This window comes from Euprymna scolopes, chromosome 10, assembly GCF_053919585.1.
Source record: "Euprymna scolopes isolate OS-2025 chromosome 10, ASM5391958v1, whole genome shotgun sequence".
Classification (NCBI taxonomy): Eukaryota; Metazoa; Mollusca; class Cephalopoda; order Sepiida; family Sepiolidae; genus Euprymna; species Euprymna scolopes.
In genome coordinates this window covers 65,867,923-65,887,883 of record NC_136491.1, presented here as the reverse complement: position 1 = coordinate 65,887,883, position 19,961 = coordinate 65,867,923, and the positions used below count along the sequence as shown (strand labels likewise).

General features: G+C 28.8%; 1 protein-coding gene across 1 annotated transcript in view; it reads left to right on the top strand.

The window, feature by feature from the left end:
• Positions 1–500: 500 nt before the first annotated feature.
• The window catches only part of LOC145286031 (protein O-mannosyl-transferase 1-like), a 106,902-nt gene continuing 87,441 nt past the window's right edge, over positions 501–19,961 (top strand). The window contains exon 1 of the mRNA XM_080134650.1: positions 501–831. Coding sequence (XP_079990776.1) covers positions 748–831 — 84 coding nt within the window. The 5' untranslated portion in view covers positions 501–747. The remainder of the gene's footprint in view (positions 832–19,961) is intronic.

The window sequence follows — 19,961 nt, the reverse complement described above, 5'->3', positions numbered from 1 at the left end:
CCATCTTTGTTTAATTCGAACGAAAAATCACATCCCTGTTGAACTCTCATGTGTTTTACGATTGTTTTCATCAAATTCTATTTTTTATTTTCTTTAGTAAATAATTTTCTACCTATCAATTTTTGGATATAACCATCTTACAAAATGTGAGGAATACGTAGATACCATTATTTTCATGTGAAATTCAGTTTACGATTTCCGAAAATCTTGTCCCAATAGTGTAGATGCGTGCGCGTGCGCTAATATTTATTTTCAAATTTTTTGAAAATCTAAATGTTAAGTTTGTAACCGGAAAAAAGTTGGGTTTTTTTTTTTTAGTATAAATTGTGGAAATCAGGGGTGAGGAAAGAGGGGTGCCATCTCGTATATGCCCGCCACATGCGTTTTATTCGTCAATTTAAGTACATAATTGTTAACGCTGTTCTGGGCACTGTTCAAACATGCTTTTTGCCAAACATTCATGAGAATACTATAAACATGTAACACCGGCGGTGTTAACCATTATATATCAAGAAATCTTTTGAAAGTCTGTTTCGTACCGTAATTCGTTTATTTTCTTGCCAATACTTCGGCGAGTGTTCAAATGAGAGTATAAAATGTGTGATTTTTGTTTCAAACATTCTGAAATTTAATAAATTTTAGATGATTAAATTTATATGATAAAAAAAAAAATGGCGAACATGAAGAACTTTTAATTTATACAAAAGCAAATAACATTATTTATGTATATAAATATAATCAAAAACAATGAGCAAAATATCTTCGGAAAAGAAAAATAGCAAGAGCGAGGCAGGTGCAATCGATTCTGTACCCAAAGAAGAACGAGATCAGGTATGTTCCTTCTCGATTAACTTTTTTTTTTTTTTTTTTTTTAAAAAAAAAAAAGGTAAATGTTATCTTACGCCACAACAGAACGTCGACCACTCTAATTTGGGGTTTTAGGGGTATTCGAGGTGGCTGACAACGAATCTGATAATCAAACCCGCTGCAAATTTACCGTTTGCATGGTATGAACCCCTAGACCTTAGGACTATTTTGTGCCATTTCACCGCCTTCAGTAGTGTTTTTCTTGATACATTCGCGTGCGAACGGGCGTAGTTGGGTATCATATCATATCGCGTAAGAATCTTTAAGCGGTCATTTAAAGTAAAGTTTAAAAAAAAAAACGTGGTTTATTTATTTATTTTTGTCTTACGTAGTTTTAATGCTTTTTAATTGATCTAAAAAAGTTTTCACGAGCGGTTTAGAAAAACGTAACCAAACATATTTTTATGTTTTTCGTTCTTTTTAGGAGGGGGGGGGGTATTTCATTAACAGGTGCTTCTTCTCAGCTTCTGCAGTTTAATTAACTGTTTTTTCCGTAAGTAATGTGCCGACATTTACCATTTCACAAAAATTCTGTTTACATTAGGAAGGTGTTGAGGCGCGCGTGCCTCCTCCCCACTACCGCCCCCTCCCCAGTGTAAACAGAATGGTAAATACTCAGATACGTTACAACAGAACACCGACCACTCTAATTTGTTTTTTTAGGGGTAATCGAGGTCGCTGACAACGAATGATGATCAAACCTGGGGCAAATGTACCGTTTGCGGCGTTTGCCTGGTATTAACCCCTGAACCCACAAACTACTTTCCGCCATTTTACATCTTCCGTTTACACTACGCACGCAGCAGCATAAATGACGGCTGTTGAATGTGCCTTCACGTAGAGAACAAAAAAGAAGAAAGCGCTCCAAGTGAGGAGGGGGGGGGTAATGTCGGAAAGACTTTTTTCAGAACAGAATTAAAAAATTTTTTTTCATTGGCGGACAGTTTAAAATTTCGAAGAAAAAAATTTACTGATTAGAATACATTTTAACATTTTACTGCTTTCTGTTTACATTGAGGGAGGAGGCGGGGGTTCTGTTGGGGCGTGCCCTAACCCCCCTCCCCCAATGTAAACAGTAAAATCTCAGAAAAATGTTAAATGGTGTTCTAATCGGTAAATGGTGCACGGTGCGGTGCGTTACTTACAGAAAAACGGTTAATTAAACTGCAGAAGCATCTGTTAAGCCACACAAGTATAATTGAATCCCCCTACCGAAAAAAAAAAAATAATAAAATAAAAAGTTTGGTGCTTAGTTTTTAATGCGGTTTACAAAAACATATGTAACAAAAAAAAAAAAAATAAAATAAAATCCCTCAAAAACCTACTGTAGTGCATTTTTTAAATTTTGTTTTAGACAATTTTTTCTTCGAATTTTAAATTGTCTGCCAATGAAAAAAAAAAAAAATTTTTTTAATTCTGTTCTGAATAAAAAAAAAGTTTTTCCGACATTACCCCCCCCCCCTCACTTGGAGTGCTTTTCTTCTTTTTTGTATAAGTTTAAATGTTCCACAAAAGATCCGTACCCCATGTGAAAAGGCAGTTCTCTACATGAAGGCACATTCTACAACCGTCGTTTATGCTGCCGCATGCGTAGCGTATACGGAAGCTGTAAAATGGCGGAAAGTAGTTTGTAGGTTAAGGGGTTAATACCATGCAAACGGTAAATTTGCCCCGGGTTTGATTATCATTCGTTGTCAGCGACCTCGATTACCCCTAAAAAAAAACAAATTAGAGTGGTCGGTGTTCTGTTGTAACGTATCTGAATATTTACCAATAAAACTTTGGTGTTAATGCAGAGAGTGATCCACGCTATTTTTTAAAATCATATTTTCACATTTAATTAAAGTTTTATGATATGTTTTTCTTTTATTCAATTGTAAGGTTAAAGTACAGAATAGGTACAAAATACCCTCCCCATGTTAAGAATGGCTTTTTAAATAATGTTGTTATTTCAGCACGGATCACTCTCTGCATGAGTACCAAAACTTTAAACGTGGAAATATGATTTAAGATATAGCGCAGATCACTCCATTAGCACCAAATAAAGCATCGTAATTTGTAACAATAAAAATAAAATAAAACAATTTTTATAGAAACATTACAAAAAAGCCCCTAAATCCGTATTAATGAATTTCTCTAACTACCGGTATTAAGCATTGCTTATTTTATATTTTCACACAAAAAAATTATAATTGCAAAAAATATTTCTACTTTTTTTTTTAAATTACAGGTTTCGCATAATTTTTATATGCAAGATTTTAATAATTTCCTTGCTTGTAAGAATGCGAAACTTTCGGCGTAACATATTTTTTATATAATATTGAACAATAATTGAGAAAAAAAATTAATTTAAAAATATGAACATAGAAAAATAATTAAATTAAAAAATGCAAAAATTAATACAAACGTTCAGAAAAGGAATGTACGGATGCACAACTGGGGAAAAAGAACTTTCTCCCTTTTAATTACATGACCTCATTTTCAGTCTTTCGACTGCCTGAAATTTTGGGCCTTCGTAATTTTTGTGTTTACAAAATTTTAGTTTGTTGCGTTTTGCGAACGCCAGAATCACTCGGTTTTTGGGTTAATTAATTTATGTTTTGTACAAACAAGGTGTTTTTTTTTTATTTAATTCAATATCTTAAGACTTTACTTTACTAATTATCTTTGAAATAGACACATAAAACTAATATTTATCTTTTAAAGGATTTTTTTACAATGAATTTATTTAACTTCAAAATTTAGCTGAATTGGGTAGCTCACCATGAAAACATTTTCATAACTTTTTTTTTTTTTCATGTGTACAAACATTTTTTTTCCTTTTGGAAATTAAGTTTAGTCCTTAATCTTTCAAATACAATCAAAAAGTAGTCGGAAACCTACCGGAAAATTATGATAAATCGGCTTTCAAAACTAGGTCCCCCTATTTTTGTCCGCACCTAGAAGAATAGTCTCCCTCACCTCTGCCAACAGGCATTTTATTAAAAAACTGACTGCATTTCATTTGCATATATGGGCATTGTGATCTTGTGCAATTTCACAAGACCACACCTTATAAATCCATGGCTGCCATCTTTAATCTCTCTAAGATCCCACCTGGAGATAATTCGTATAGCCACACAATGCACACACGTGGGCGCTTGCTTCTTTGATTATTACATTCATCTCTCCAGTATTCTTTTTAAATGAATATGAAGTGGTCAGTAGGGACCTCCATTGCTCGCTATAGAATCGTTGATGTCATAACTTAACGTAGGGGTGTGCAAGGGCCACATTAAAAAAATTCAAATTTTATTTGGTCACATAGTATATTTTCCAATATAATTGATATTTAAAATAGACAAAACAAAAGGATTCCAAAGAAAAAATGCAATCAATTTTCATTTATTAGCATTTTAAACTACTAAGATTCCCATGAAACATTTATTTGAAAGATACGATAAGTCAGTTTAACTTAAAATTTTAAAACAAAACAAATTTATTAATATGTATTTTAAAGTAGGAGCTTCATATGAAACACATTTGAAAAACAAAATAACCTTGTTTTAAGAATAAAAGCAATTATTAAGTAACTCTGTTTAAAGAAATTAAAAAGATATTTTATTAATTAATATTTTAGAATAGAATCTTTAAAAGATACACATATAAAGTAACTCAAAAGACAAAAATGAATTTCTATATTAAAGAAGAAACGTCACATGAAGCATATTTGTTTAAAAACAAAGTAACTCAATTTAAAGAGGAAAACATTTGTATTGATATTTTAAAGCAGTAACTTCATGTGAAACATTTGAAAAACAAAATAGCTCAGTAACAGAAGGATCAAAATGACTCAGTGAGAATGATGCAACTGACTGCAATCATATACCAGTTTATTGAAATTGGGTATCAAGTTGCTTGTACTGATTCTTAACACTGACTGAAGATTCAAGTCTGTGAGAAGTGACCTGTTCTTTGACTTGTTAATTTTCAATATATAGAAAGTCTGCTCACATATGTAAGTTGAAGAAAATAATACAAACATCTTCCTTGCCAAATTTTTCAGATTTTTAAACTTTTCTGGGTGTAGAGATGCATAAAACTCGACTAGTAGTTTATTTTCAAGGAGCCTTTTTAAAGAGTTGTCAGCTTGCGAGTTAATAAGATCTACCTGCAGTTCTTCGTCAGCTGTTTCAACATCACATGCAAAAATTGAGCTGAGCAAATCAAACTGTCCTTCAATTGCCTCGAAATCAGTAAATCTTCTGATAAATTCCTCTTTCAGAACCATCAACTGGGAAATGTATTTGTCTGATAATGCTTGTGTAACAGTTCATGTTTTTAACAGGAAAATGAACAAAGTTTTGCTTTATCAGTATTACGGGCCCTTGGACCGAAAATGCAATGAGCCCCTTTTCCCAATTTTTTACAGTTAAATGCCACATATTAAGGCTGTGCAGCAAGTGATCTGTGCATATTTGCTTAAATAATAATAAACAAAAAAAAACTTTAGCTTAAAAAGTGTTGGAACGATTCCTAATTTTTTTCGATTACAATAGTTCTCATACAAAATATTTCACTTAATTTGATCAAATATTTTTTTTTTTACGTCCAAAAAACAATTTCTTATAAGGACGATTTTATCTATCGTAGAAGAGGCCAGATTTGAAGTAAAAGGTGAAGTAAAGGTCTGGTAATTGACATTTTGGAGGCCAAATTTCGCGAATTTAGTCTTTTTACATTTCCAGCATCAGAAAAATAGAAATTTGTTTTTCAAATTTCTATTTTTTTCCTTTTTTATTCTTAAAAAAATAAAAACTTGAAATTTATTTCTATGCAGAAAAGATATATAAATGCCCCACCCCCACCCTACCTACCGGTTTCATGAGAAAACATATAGGACGTACAAGTCATATTTAGGCCGGGATGATATGGAACTCAACGCCCAAGGAGTACCGATTTTCCGAGGCTGAAAAGAAACTTTAAAATGGTGCCCCCCCAATAAAAAGTGGTCATAAGTTAAATTATTACAGAAAAGTGGTACCCCACGTTTTAAAACCAATATTTCTTTATAGCTTGAAAACTACTCATTTGCCAGAAATTTAAAACGTTATTTTCATTTTCAACACCTCGAAAACCTAAAACTTGGCAATTTTAAATGATTTGTCGAGGGTGGAGTTAAACTGCACATTTACCATTTGTGACAACCGAAAAACATAGCGTGCTTATTTACCCTAATGTTGATACAATTTACGAAAAAAAATATTAAAAAAAGAAGTAAAACAAGTACTTCAAAATATTGTTTTCAAAAATATAACATAATGAAACAAATCGAAGATCCGATTGGTATTCACACATTTTCGCAATTTTTTAAGCACCCACAAAATGTTACCTTTTACAAACTTTTTGCATATATGTGAATTAATTTTTGGTCATTTATAGAAAAATGGAAAACAAGATTAAAAGTGTTTTTTTAATAAATATTTTATAAATCAGTTAATTTATTTTAATCAGTAATAAATGTACAAAATTGAATAATATATGTATATATGTAGAAGAAATTGATCATAAAACACATGCTATATATATATATATATATATATATATATATGTAGGCGTCCTGTAAAATTTAAAATTTTAGGCCCTCTTGAACTTTAAGGAAACTAAAATATGAACAATATCTTAAAATGGAACAGAAGTCGTTTGACATCGGTTGAAAGAATGCAATTTGATTGGATAGCAAAATATTGATGTCATTACTATAAATAAAATGGAATAATGAAATTAACAATATTAGAAAACAGAATTTTTTTTAATAAATGCTTTTTATTAATGCAAGAATTTTTAAAACAATTTTTTAAACGTAATAAATAAAAGGACAAACATAAAAATAATTAGAAATGATAAAAAGAAACGATATTGTAATTGACAATATTAGAAACAAAATTTTTTTTTTAATAAATGTTTTTTTATTAATGCAGGAATCTTTAAAACAATTTTTTAAACGTAATTTTATAAATAAAATGACAAACATGAAAATAATTAGAAATGATAAAAAGAAATGATATTGAAATTGACAATATTAGAAAACAGGTTGTTTTTTTTACCTCACGTCAAACGTGGACCCTGCATATACGTTTTTTTTTTTTTTTTAATGGATGCTCCCTGAAAACACATGCACAAAATGATTTCATTGGTTTATAAATAAATAAATACACGCATGATTAAAAAAAAAAAATGGGGTCTATGAGATATATACGAAGAAAGTGACAAAACGTTTTGCGCATTTCAGGGAGCAGCCATTAAAAGAAAACTGTTTACGCAGGATCCACATTTCCCTGAAGTACTTTTTTTTTACAAACAAATAAAGAAAATTAGAAATGATATTATTGAAACAATATTAAAATTGACAATAGTAGAAAACAGATTTTTTAACAACCAAATAAAAATGATTAGAACTGATATTGTTCTCTGATACATATTATGTGGAAATATTTGCGTCGATTTCCTTCTCCGCCACACAAATTCCAACAATGTAGATTAAACATTTCTTTCATAGTTCCTAATAGGCTACACATTTTCCTTTTCCCGTGTGACTTTTTAAATAATAATTATTAAATACTTAGTAATTAAATTCTTTTACAATAATTTCAATTGTTAAATTCTATCCATATTTTATCGTAATAACTGGAGAGCTAATTAACGTTTTTAAATTTAAAATAACAGTAAAATAGTTCACTATAAATAAGCGATCGAATTGTTACCTAAATGACTTTAACTCTTTAAAAATTCTTCTACATTAATTATTTTTATACTATTATTAAATACTTATTAAATTCTTAACTTAAAAAATTAAAAAATTCTTTTAGAATATTATTTTTTATAGTATTAATTATTAAATACTTAGTTATTAAATTCTTTTCCAACAATTTCAATTTTTATCAATATTTTATTCTTTCAACCAGTGTCAAATGACTTCTATTCCATTTTTATCTTCCTATTTTAGTTTCCTTAAAGTGCAAGAGGGCCAATTTTTAGCTATTATTTCAATCAAGATATTTTTAAAAGGTATTTGACAAAACTGGACAATATTAATTTTTTTTTTTTTTAATTATTTTGCTTGAATTTGCATAAACCCTGTTATTGAAATTCGAAACCTTTTAACTTACGAAATTACATAATGTGAATTTAAATTTATTAAATTTTTGTAACAAATTAGCATAATTACAGATGTAAACAAAATAATTAGTCAATATTTTAACTTACTCAAATGCTTGGCAATGAATTTATATGATGTCCTTTCTTTGGAAATTCTAAATATCATATGAAAATTTTACTGTTTTTTGAGAGTGATGGGGATGGGAGAGAGAATTTGCTAAGACTTGACCGGTCGGTCAGGCCAGCGGTATCCCAGACCACAGGCGCCCGATTTTATAGGCACCAGAATATTTTTAGAATATTAAAATAATTTATTGCCTGTTTTCAGCCAGACAAAGGTTTTGGGCTCGGTAAATCAAAAAGGATCCCATAAAGCTATGCCTTGCAGTCTAGCTGGGAACCAAGTGTGAACTTACCAGTCCCAATAAAACAGTAATTTTTTTAATGTGTTATTCGTAAGGTTTCTTCGTTTTCTTTTATTTTCTTTGTTTTTCTTTTTTCATAAATATAGTTAGATTGTTAATGAGTTAAGATAAAAATGAAACGTACTAAGTCCTCAGACATACCTCTCCACCATACTGTATACCGATACTCTATGGCTGACTGGGATAGCTTCCATACATTCATATCTGATCTACCTCTGCGTTCCATGTTTAAAAAGGATGTGTCCTCTATACTATCAGATCTGAGAGAATGGTTAATTGTAGACATAGACCGATTCATACCATACAAAATATTTCAACAAAAACCTAACAGCCAGCCATGGTTCTCCCCAGAATGTGCTGCTGCTATTGCGCACAGAAATCACTTTTTCCATAGCTACCAACATAATAGATGTACTGAGACTAAAGCTGCTTTCAGGAACACCAACAACCACTGTAAAAGAGTAATAAAAAATTCTAGAGAGCTACATGCTCAGTCCGTTAAATCCAAAGTAGCTGATCAACGGCTTGGTTCCCACCAGTTTTGGCAAATAGCAAATAGGATCCTGAACAGAAGCTTGCATTCTATCCCAACCATTATCAATGGACCAGAGGTCATCTCGTCAGCATCAGACAAGGCCAAACTATTTGCCAAAAACGTTGCAGCTGATTCTACCCTATGCAACAAAGGCCATCAACTCCCCGTATTTCCTCCTATAATACAGAACACGCTAGGTAACATAAAAATATCTGTGCGTGAGGTCGCCAAGCTAATCAAGAACCTTGATTCCAATAAAGCAACTGGCGCTGACGGCATTCCAATTATAGTGTTAAAAAAGCTTCAACAAGAACTTGCCCCCATACTTACAAAACTGTTTAAGTGTTGCCTTAAGGAGAAGTGCTTTCCAACAACTTTGAAAACCTCATCAGTATGCCCTGTATTTAAGAATTCAGGTGATAAGTCATCTCCCTCTCAGTACAGACCAATAAGTCTCCTGTGTGTCATAAGTAAGTTGCTGGAATCCATATTAAATAGAGAAGTAGTTAACCACCTCAGCAGAAATAACCTTCTTAGTGACACGCAATATGGTTTCCGTTCTGCAAGATCTACAGCAGATGTGTTAACGGTTATATCTCATAGGATTAGCGAATCTCTTGACAAAGGCTTCCTTTCTAGGGCAATTGCTCTGGACATATCAAAGGCCTTCGACAAGGTATGGCATAAGGGCCTACTTCACAAGATTTCCAGCTACGGTATAATTGGAAATGTTTTCTCAATCATTAAATCATTTCTCTCTGATAGGCTCACAAGAGTAGTGGTTGATGGGCAAAAATCAGAGGCCCACAGTATTAATGCTGGAGTCCCTCAGGGGTCCATCCTGGGTCCAACTCTCTTCCTGATCTACATTAATGATTTCCCAAAACATACTTAAATCATTCGTTGACATCTATGCTGATGACACCACCATCTATGGCAACACATCAAAGGCCGTAAATGACAAAGTTCTCTCTGATTCTCTCTCTTCTGATCTAGAGCGCGTGGTACAGTGGGGGAAGAGGTGGCTGGTTACCTTTAATGCATCTAAAACCAAGCTTCTATCTTTACATCATCAACGCTCTGATCTCCATCTGGCATCAATTGAAATGGATGGCTCTCATCTGGGAGAGGCCCCATGTTTCGACAAGCTTCTGGGTTTGACCTTTACTCCTGATCTGAAATGGAACACGTACATCAAGTCTGTTGCCAACGTCGTTGGAAAAATGGTAGGATCCTTCTACCGCTCCAGAAGATATCTCACTACTGATGCAATTCTCTATCTATGTAAAAGTCAAGTAGGTCCAAGGATGGAATACTGCTGCTACATGTGGGCAGGAGCTGCTAAAAACAGCCTGTCCTGCCTTGACAGAGTACAAAATCGACTTTGTGGTTTAGTGGGGGATGCCCTTTTCTCTTCCCTGCAACCTCTCTCCCATAGAAGAGATGTTGCGAGCATATCTTTGTTTTATCGTTATCTCCATGGCAAGTGCTCGTCTGAGCTCTAATCTCTGGTCGCCCCTAGCCAATCTTTCACGATAAACACCCGTCTAGCTGAAACCACTGTCAACAATTTTCCCCACTCTTTATCTGTGCCTAAATCAAAACGTAGATTCCATGAACACAGCTTCTTTCTTAGAACTGCATGCCTGTGGAACTCTGTTCCATCTGCCTGTTTCCCTCCTGACTTCAACATGGATGTCTTCAAGTCTAACATAAACAAATTCCTGATGAACCACCCCCTTAAGTAATGCCACTTTATCAAATCTCCAATACTAATGAATACTGCAACACTATCCCATTGATTACTGTACACAAAATAACCCTTATCCCCGAGTCGCTTCTAGGCCTTGATAAGTGGTGACCTCCATGTAAAAAGAAAAAAGAAAAAAAAAAGGATACTTTCATCTCCAAATTTTCATTTTTGCAAGGATCTGCCCGTACTTATATCCGGCAGTCCGCACGGCCATGAGAAACACACAATTCAATATTTAGTACTTGGAGGGCCGCATGAATTCCTTTGGCGGGCCGTAGTTTGCCCATCTCTGACTTAACGTCTAATAAATAGGAAATATTTACTCCAAATTCTATGTTCAAAACTGAATATTTTGGAAAGATTAATTATTTTCTAGAATGATTTTTTTTTTTGTTGCAATTCGACAGATTATAGTATAAATGTTGTTTTTTTTTGTCAAAATATAATAATATTGAATTTATTTGCATTTTTATATACAAATTCATGGTAAATATAAAAATTAAATGTAACCTCAGTATATATAATATAAAAATGTTGAAGGATCATAATATTTTTCTAGGCATGGCTAAAAAATGGAAAAAAAAAAAAAAATTTTAAATGAGGTAAAATCTATTAAAATCTATTATTGTTGAACAACTTTTTTTCCAGAAAGATAAAAGCCTGAATTTTATCATATAAAAAGTAGAATAATATAAAACTTTTTTTTCTATTTTTAATAGAATTTTAAATTTTCTAAAAAAAAACAAAAAAAACACCATTCACCGCGATTTTGTCTTGATGGGTAACACATTTAAATATTTTTTTAAAAAGGTGTTTGATTATTTTTTTATTTTTTGTCTAAATAAGATTTAAGATGATTTGCTATAAGAATATGCAAAAATATTATAACATAAGTACATGAATTTCATATAATTCAATCTTTTATCTTAATATATAGATATCGCATGTCAAAATTTAAAAAATCCAAAATTTAACGTTACTTTTCAAGAAACTATGGTAGGCTTTTCAAAACAAAATAAATTCATTTAATCCTAACGATTTTTTTTGATGACTAAGTGAACAATAAGGGTTTTTTTTTTTTCATAAATGATACATATATTTGTTACCTACATAACCCCCCCGAAAATAAGCAACGATAAGGCTGGCCAGTATCAGATGAGTGACCATTTTAGGAATGCTAGACACCGTATGTGTTTGACCCTGTCTTGCCATTAGGACCAAGTGTTTCTGGACGAGGGTGTGGTAGATGCCAGTCCCCACACTTTAAACTAAGTCAAATGCAAATCACAGCATCATCAGTGGCAAACTTGGATATAATTTTGGAAAAAGGGGAGGTAATAACTGTTTGTAAATACAAAACAACTGTTTTTTAGATTATATGGTCTTCTGTAGATGAAAAAATATCACGTAACAACAAATTGACAAAAGAAATGATTGTAATTTTAGCAAAATGCGCAGTCATTTATCAATGTTTTTTTCTTTGTATCGATTCTTCAAAGCATTTCCTAATGGTATATTGGCAATATTGGGCTCACTAATCTGAAAGATAATAATTATCATTAACATATTCAATGAATTTCACACTTCGAAACACAAAAGATGAAAAATTATACACATTAAAAATTCGGATTTTCAACCTTAAAACTAGTTGTCTTTTGTACCTAAATCACGTAAGGTCGGCTTAATTAATACTTTGGTACATAGAGCCCTCATGATTTGTTTGCCTAACAGATTAGATATTGAACTCGATAAGATCAGGGAAATATTTATCAATAATGGTTATCCTGTTGACCTTATTGATGACTGTATTTTCAAAAAGGTTGCGGATTTTAAACCCCCTAAAAAGTTTGGACCCTTGAAATGCCCGGTTTATTTGAAATTACCGTGGATTGGGGAGGGGAGTAATATAATTTCCAAACAGATTCGAAGAAGTATTTACGACTGCTTCAATTCTGTGTCCTTGCATTTGGTACATACTACGAGACCTACTTTTCCGTCTTTTCGCAAGGATAGTTTGCCTTACATCCAAAATAGTAATATTGTATATCAGTTTAGATGCCAGTGCGATGCTGGTTATGTTGGGCGAACATCCTTGCACCTTTTGACTCGCATAAACCAGCATGTTCCATCGAAGATCAGACAAGGGAGGATGGGGTCTGATGGTCTCCCTCCTTCTGCAGCCTTGGACTCTGCTATTGGCCAGCATTTGGTTGACAACCCGTGCTGTGCCGATAGATATAAAATAGATTGGTTCGAGGTGCTACATAGAGCGGACTCCAAAAACCATTTAAAGATTTTGGAGGCTGTCTCTATTGCGGTGCGTCAACCTTCTTTGTGCTGGCAAAAAGAAACATCAAACGCATTGTTTCTCTTTACACCAAATTGAGCCACAGCAACACGTGGCAGGGTACAGCTAGTATATATATATATATATATATATATATATATATATATATATATATATATATATAATAGAATTTATTTATATATATATATAATAGAATTTATTTATATATATATATATAATAGAATTTATTTATATATATATATAATAGAATTTATTTATATATATATATAATAGAATTTATTTATATGTATATATATAATAGAATTTATTTATATATATATATATAATAGAATTTATTTATATATATATATATAATAGAATTTATTTATATATATATATATAATAGAATTTATTTATATATATATATATAATAGAATTTATTTATATATATATATATATATAATAGAATTTATTTATATATATATATATATAATAGAATTTATTTTTATATATATATATATATATATATAATAGAATTTATTTATATATATATATATAATAGAATTTATTTATATATATATATATAATAGAATTTATTTATATATATATATAATAGAATTTATTTATATATATATATAATAGAATTTATTTATATATATATATATATATAATAGAATTTATTTATATATATATATAATAGAATTTATTTATATATATATATATAATAGAATTTATTTATATATATATATATAATAGAATTTATTTATATATATATATATAATAGAATTTATATATATATATATAATAGAATTTATATATATATATATAATAGAATTTATATATATATATAATAGAGTTTATATATATATATATAATAGAATTTATATATATATATATATAATAGAATTTATATATATATATATATATATATAATAGAATTTATATATATATATAATAGAATTTATATATATATATATATATATATATATATATATATATATAATAGAATTTATATATATATATAATAGAATTTATATATATATATATAATAGAATTTATATATATATATATAATAGAATTTATATATATATATATATAATAGAATTTATATATATATATATATAATAGAATTTATATATATATATATATAATAGAATTTATATATATATATATATAATAGAATTTATATATATATATATATAATAGAATTTATATATATATATATATATAATAGAATTTATATATATATATAATAGAATTTATATATATATATAATAGAATTTATATATATATATAATAGAATTTATATATATATAATAGAATTTATATATATATATAATAGAATTTATATATATATATAATAGAATTTATATATATATATATAATAGAATTTATATATATATATAATAGAATTTATATATATATATAATAGAATTTATATATATATATAATAGAATTTATATATATATATAATAGAATTTATATATATATATAATAGAATTTATATATATATATAATAGAATTTATATATATATATAATAGAATTTATATATATATATAATAGAATTTATATATATATATAATAGAATTTATATATATATATAATAGAATTTATATATATATATATAATAGAATTTATATATATATATATAATAGAATTTATATATATATATATAATAGAATTTATATATATATATATATAATAGAATTTATATATATATATATAATAGAATTTATATATATATATATAATAGAATTTATATATATATATAATAGAATTTATATATATATATATAATAGAATTTATATATATATATATAATAGAATTTATATATATATATAATAGAATTTATATATATATATATAATAGAATTTATATATATATATATAATAGATTTTATATATATATATATATATAATAGAATTTATATATATATATAATAGATTATATATATATATATATATATAATAGAATTTATATATATATATAATAGAATTTATATATATATATATATAATAGAATTTATATATATATATATATAATAGAATTTATATATATATATATATATATAATAGAATTTATATATATATATATAATAGAATTTATATATATATAATAGAATTTATATATTTATATATATATAATAGAATTTATATATTTATATATATATAATAGAATTTATATATATATATAATAGAATTTATATATATCATATATATATATATATATATATAATAGAATTTATATATATCATATATATATATATAATAGAATTTATATATATCATATATATATATATATAATAGAATTTATATATATTATATATATATATATATAATAGAATTTATATATATTATATATATATATAATAGAATTTATATATTATATATATATATATACTAGCTGTACTCGGCCACGCGTTGCTGTGGCTCAATTTGGTGTAATGGAAAATTCTAATAAAAAGAGAAAATGCATGTTTCTTATATTCTTAGTACAAACAACAAAAAAAACTATAGTAAATAATTGCAAAATACGGTTAATTAGAACAAAATGGATTTTTTTAAATCATAACTCAGTTTCAGAACTAAAGAATATTTTAAAATGTATCTAATAAATTTTAAATTTATTTAATAAATACACATAAAAAGTTAATATTTTGCTATTAGATTTGTTAATTATAAATCAAATTTAAATGGTTTGAACTCATTTTTTTGTTTTTGTTTAGAAAAACAACAAAAAAAATACAATGTCTTACATCTGACTTAAGAATGTCTGCTAGCATCCACCAATAATCCTTGGCAACAAGTAACACAATCAATAATGCTGTCATCAAACCAATGTACTTTATGCTGAAGAAGAAAACAGAAATCATTTTTATACTTTTCACAAATACAATACAATAAATTGTATTACTATAGACATAATTATTTTCATTTTTTTAAGTTCATTATTAATGGATCTATTCTTTCTTAAGAGATTGATTCAATATAAACTGCATGGATACAAATTTTTAAGATAATTAGAAATCAAGAAATTAATTCTTTTACAAACAATACTTCCAGAAATATAAAGAACAAAATATGTATGAAATGGTTGCCTAATTGCACATCTATACACAATTAAAAAGTTATGTTTTTAAAGTTTGTTCAAATTATTTTTGCTTAAAAATCATAATTTCTAATAGACAAATGCCTGAGAGAGTATCTATACACAGATGATGTTACAGAGTCTTAGCTTTGTATGACAGCTAAGTTGCTCTCTCGGTTCAAAATGTTGAGATCTAGCAACAAGCAAGAGCAAAATAGCCAGTAACAAGTTAAATTGCAGACCAGCTTAATGCGGGTACTGGTCTCCTGCATTATGGTTTTTTAAATCAGAGATTTGCTTCTCCTAGAAAGGTTGCCTTTACCACGGCTTACGGGAGCTCTCTCCATCCCAACACAAAAATACATACACACAAATGCACACAGTGCTAGTTGGCCGTTGACCCCGAAAAAGGGTTCATTCGCCCTTTGGTAGGTCATGTTTTTAATCCTTCAGGGAGACTAGCCACCCTCCTCACCAAACAAGTCTGGTGGAGGAACCAGTTTAGTCGCCGGTGACCCGACCATGAGGCAGGTAGTACTGGGTTACCATGGTACCAGTAGCATATGACATGACCTGACATATATATATATATATATATATATACACACACACACACACACATATATATATATATATATATATATATATATATATATATAAATTTAAAGGAGATTAGAACAATAGTCTAAAGAGCTGAGTGTATTTTAATGTAACAGTGAAATTACTAGTTTAATTAAAATACAGGAAATAGAAAGTGCTCGTTGTAATTTAGATATATAATAAGCTCGATAGTTAAATGTCCTAGAGCTAATTCAATATTAAGTAATGTGATTTATAATTTAAAATTTAAAAATTTAAAAATTTTTTAAAAATTTAAAAATCAAATTTTAATTAAATTAAAAATCAGTTTCATAAGAAGGAACAACAAAATCAATTATCTGTACGATCGTTTCGGAAAACAATGCTTTTTATTGTGGTATACATCAAGTTATGTAGAACAATTATATAGTTTTTTGGTAAGCAAGGTCTCCTCATCAGCAAATTTAGGAGGGTTTTTATTGAATTTAAAAGACACCATAAATAAACCTAGCATTAAAAGTAAGGCAGATGAATCTGAAAAATTGAAATAAAAGGTTTGGATTTAAAATTTATAAGAAAATTAATATGGGTTAGAGATAGAAATAAGTAGAGAAAAATATATATTTTTGAATTTACATAATTTAGATAATTGTCATGTGTTATTATCTCCCCTTAAAACTTCTAATTGAAATATTCTCTCTCTATATATAAACTGTAGCGTCTTTAAATCAAAAATACGCTAACGGAAACAATTTATTGCACGAGCGCACCCCTTTTTAAATTCATCATTCAATAAGATAAAAAGCTATAGCAAACATCTAAATGACTACTTTAAACACAGTTCCTGATTTCAAAAAAAGAAAAATTAAAAGGTAAATATCTCTATATATTTTTAAATCAAATTTACTATGTAAATTCAAAAATATATATTTTTCTCTACTTATATATATATATACACACACAGCCTTTGAGACTTTACATGACCGGTCGCCACAATCGATTGAAAATTTCTTGGGGCGACTAAAAGTCATAAATCCCTCGCCCGCCAGTCGATAAAATTTCTTAAATGTTTCTAAAATGAACCAATATCAAAATAAATTTGTGGCGAATGATGAGACATAGGTCATTCTAAGTCACAGCATATTTGAGTGTCATAAAATAAACTAGTTTTTCCCTGTTTCTTTATTAAAAGAAACGGTGGGGGGGGAACTCATTTATTTTATGACACTCAAATATTGCGGTGACTTAGAATGACCTATGTCTCATCATTTGTGAATTCTTTCATCTCTAGCTGTGAGACCGTTGGAATATCGTATTGAAAAAAGAGTGGTCACGTTAAAGGTCAACAAGAGGTCAAATTTACACATTCGGCATGTAGTCAAAATGTCACCTTCATTTGGAAAAAAAATTCTTTGATGCTACAACTGCATACACTTCATGCTTACAAAAGTAAAGACGAACATTTGAAAGAGGAAAAAAATGCATTGTTCTGTCAAGCACGCACCGAAAATTAAATTATACAACAAGTAAGTAATCAGTTTTCACTTCAGTTTTGTTTCTTCATAAGCAAACATTATTTATTCCAGGGACGATAGAAATGTATCAGGATATAAACAAATCTGAATTATAAAAATGTAAACACATAAAAATATCAAGACGGCTGATTATTAGTAACATGTTATACATGATATAATATTTCGACTTGCCTTGTAAAAGATAAAAATATAGAATAAATGTATAAAAAACCTTTGTTTCATTAACAAAGCTATTTAATTACTAGGTTAATCTATATAAATTTTGCTAAAATGTTCAATGCTATATGATGCTAAATGTCCATTTTTATTATTATTTTTTTATTTATTTATTTTTTTATCTATTTTTTTTTTACATAAGCATCACCACATTATCAAGGCGAAGAGGCCACTCAAGGATAAGGGTTAAAGAGTGTACAGTAGAAATTGGACAATATAGTAATCATTAGTAATGAAAATTTGGTAAATTTGATAACTTATATGGAACGGCTCATCAAGAACTTATTTACGTTAGACTTGAACACAAACATATTGTAGTCAGCCGGAAAACAGGTAAACGGAAGACAATTCCACAGGCGTGCAATTCTAAGAAAGAAGCTTTGTTCATGGAATCTACGTTTAGGTTTAGGCACAGATAAAGAGTGGGAGGAATTATTGATAGTGTTTACAGCTAGACGAGTGTTTCTTGTGAAAGTTTGGCGAGGGGAGACCATAGACTGAAGCTCAGTCAAACACTTCCCATGAAAATAACGATACATAAGAGACAACCTCGCAACATCTCTTCTGTGAGATAGAGGTTGCAGGGAAGAGAAAAGGACATCTCCTACGAGGCTACGAAGTCTATTTTGAACTCTATCAAGGCAGGACAAGTCCTTTCTAGCAGCTCCTGCCCAGATGTGGCAACAGTATTCCATCCTTGGATGTACCTGGCTCTTATATAGGTAGATAATTGCATCAGCAGTGAGATATCTACCGGATCGATAGAAAGATCCCACCATTTTTCCAGCAGCCTTGGCAACAGATTATGATCTTGCTTCGAGTTTTGTTCAATAATTATTGTAACTATTTCTGATTCTTTTGAGCTGCTGGGATGATTTGTGTTTCAGAATATTTTTCAGTCAGAAACTTCATATTGAAATGTTTTAATGAAAAAATGAATCTCTAATATTTGTTTTGCATTTTAAAATATATTTATTTCAAGGGTGTGATTTTACATTGTTTTCTTTGTGATGTATTTGTTTTCTAACGGTACCAATAAACACAGTCTTGAATTATTTATATTTCAATTGTCATTTTGATACTACGTATCAGCATCCGAAGAAATGATTCTTAATTCTATAGAACAAAATATGAATGATGCTATATAAAGAAACTGGTGTTGTATTTTAATGTTTTGTTGAATATTTACTGAAATATTTGTAGTAATAAAATAGTTGATTTACAAGAGTTAAACAAATATTTTCTCGTTAGATTATACACACGGTAATTTCTTGAATTATTGTAAAATTATTTACTAATTGACTGAAACAAAGACATAAAATCGGAAAAGTAAAAATATTTGGGGGCGAGTAAATTTTCCCTCAGACTCGACCAGCGGTCGAGTGATTTTTTTTTTTTCAAATCTCAAAGGCTATATATATATATACTAGCATGGGTGCCCGGCGTTGCCCGGGTGTTTGGAGGTGTATGCTGAGCAAAAAAAAGGGGGTAATTTTTTAAACTTTGACCCCTATTATGACCCCTGAAAATTTATTGTTT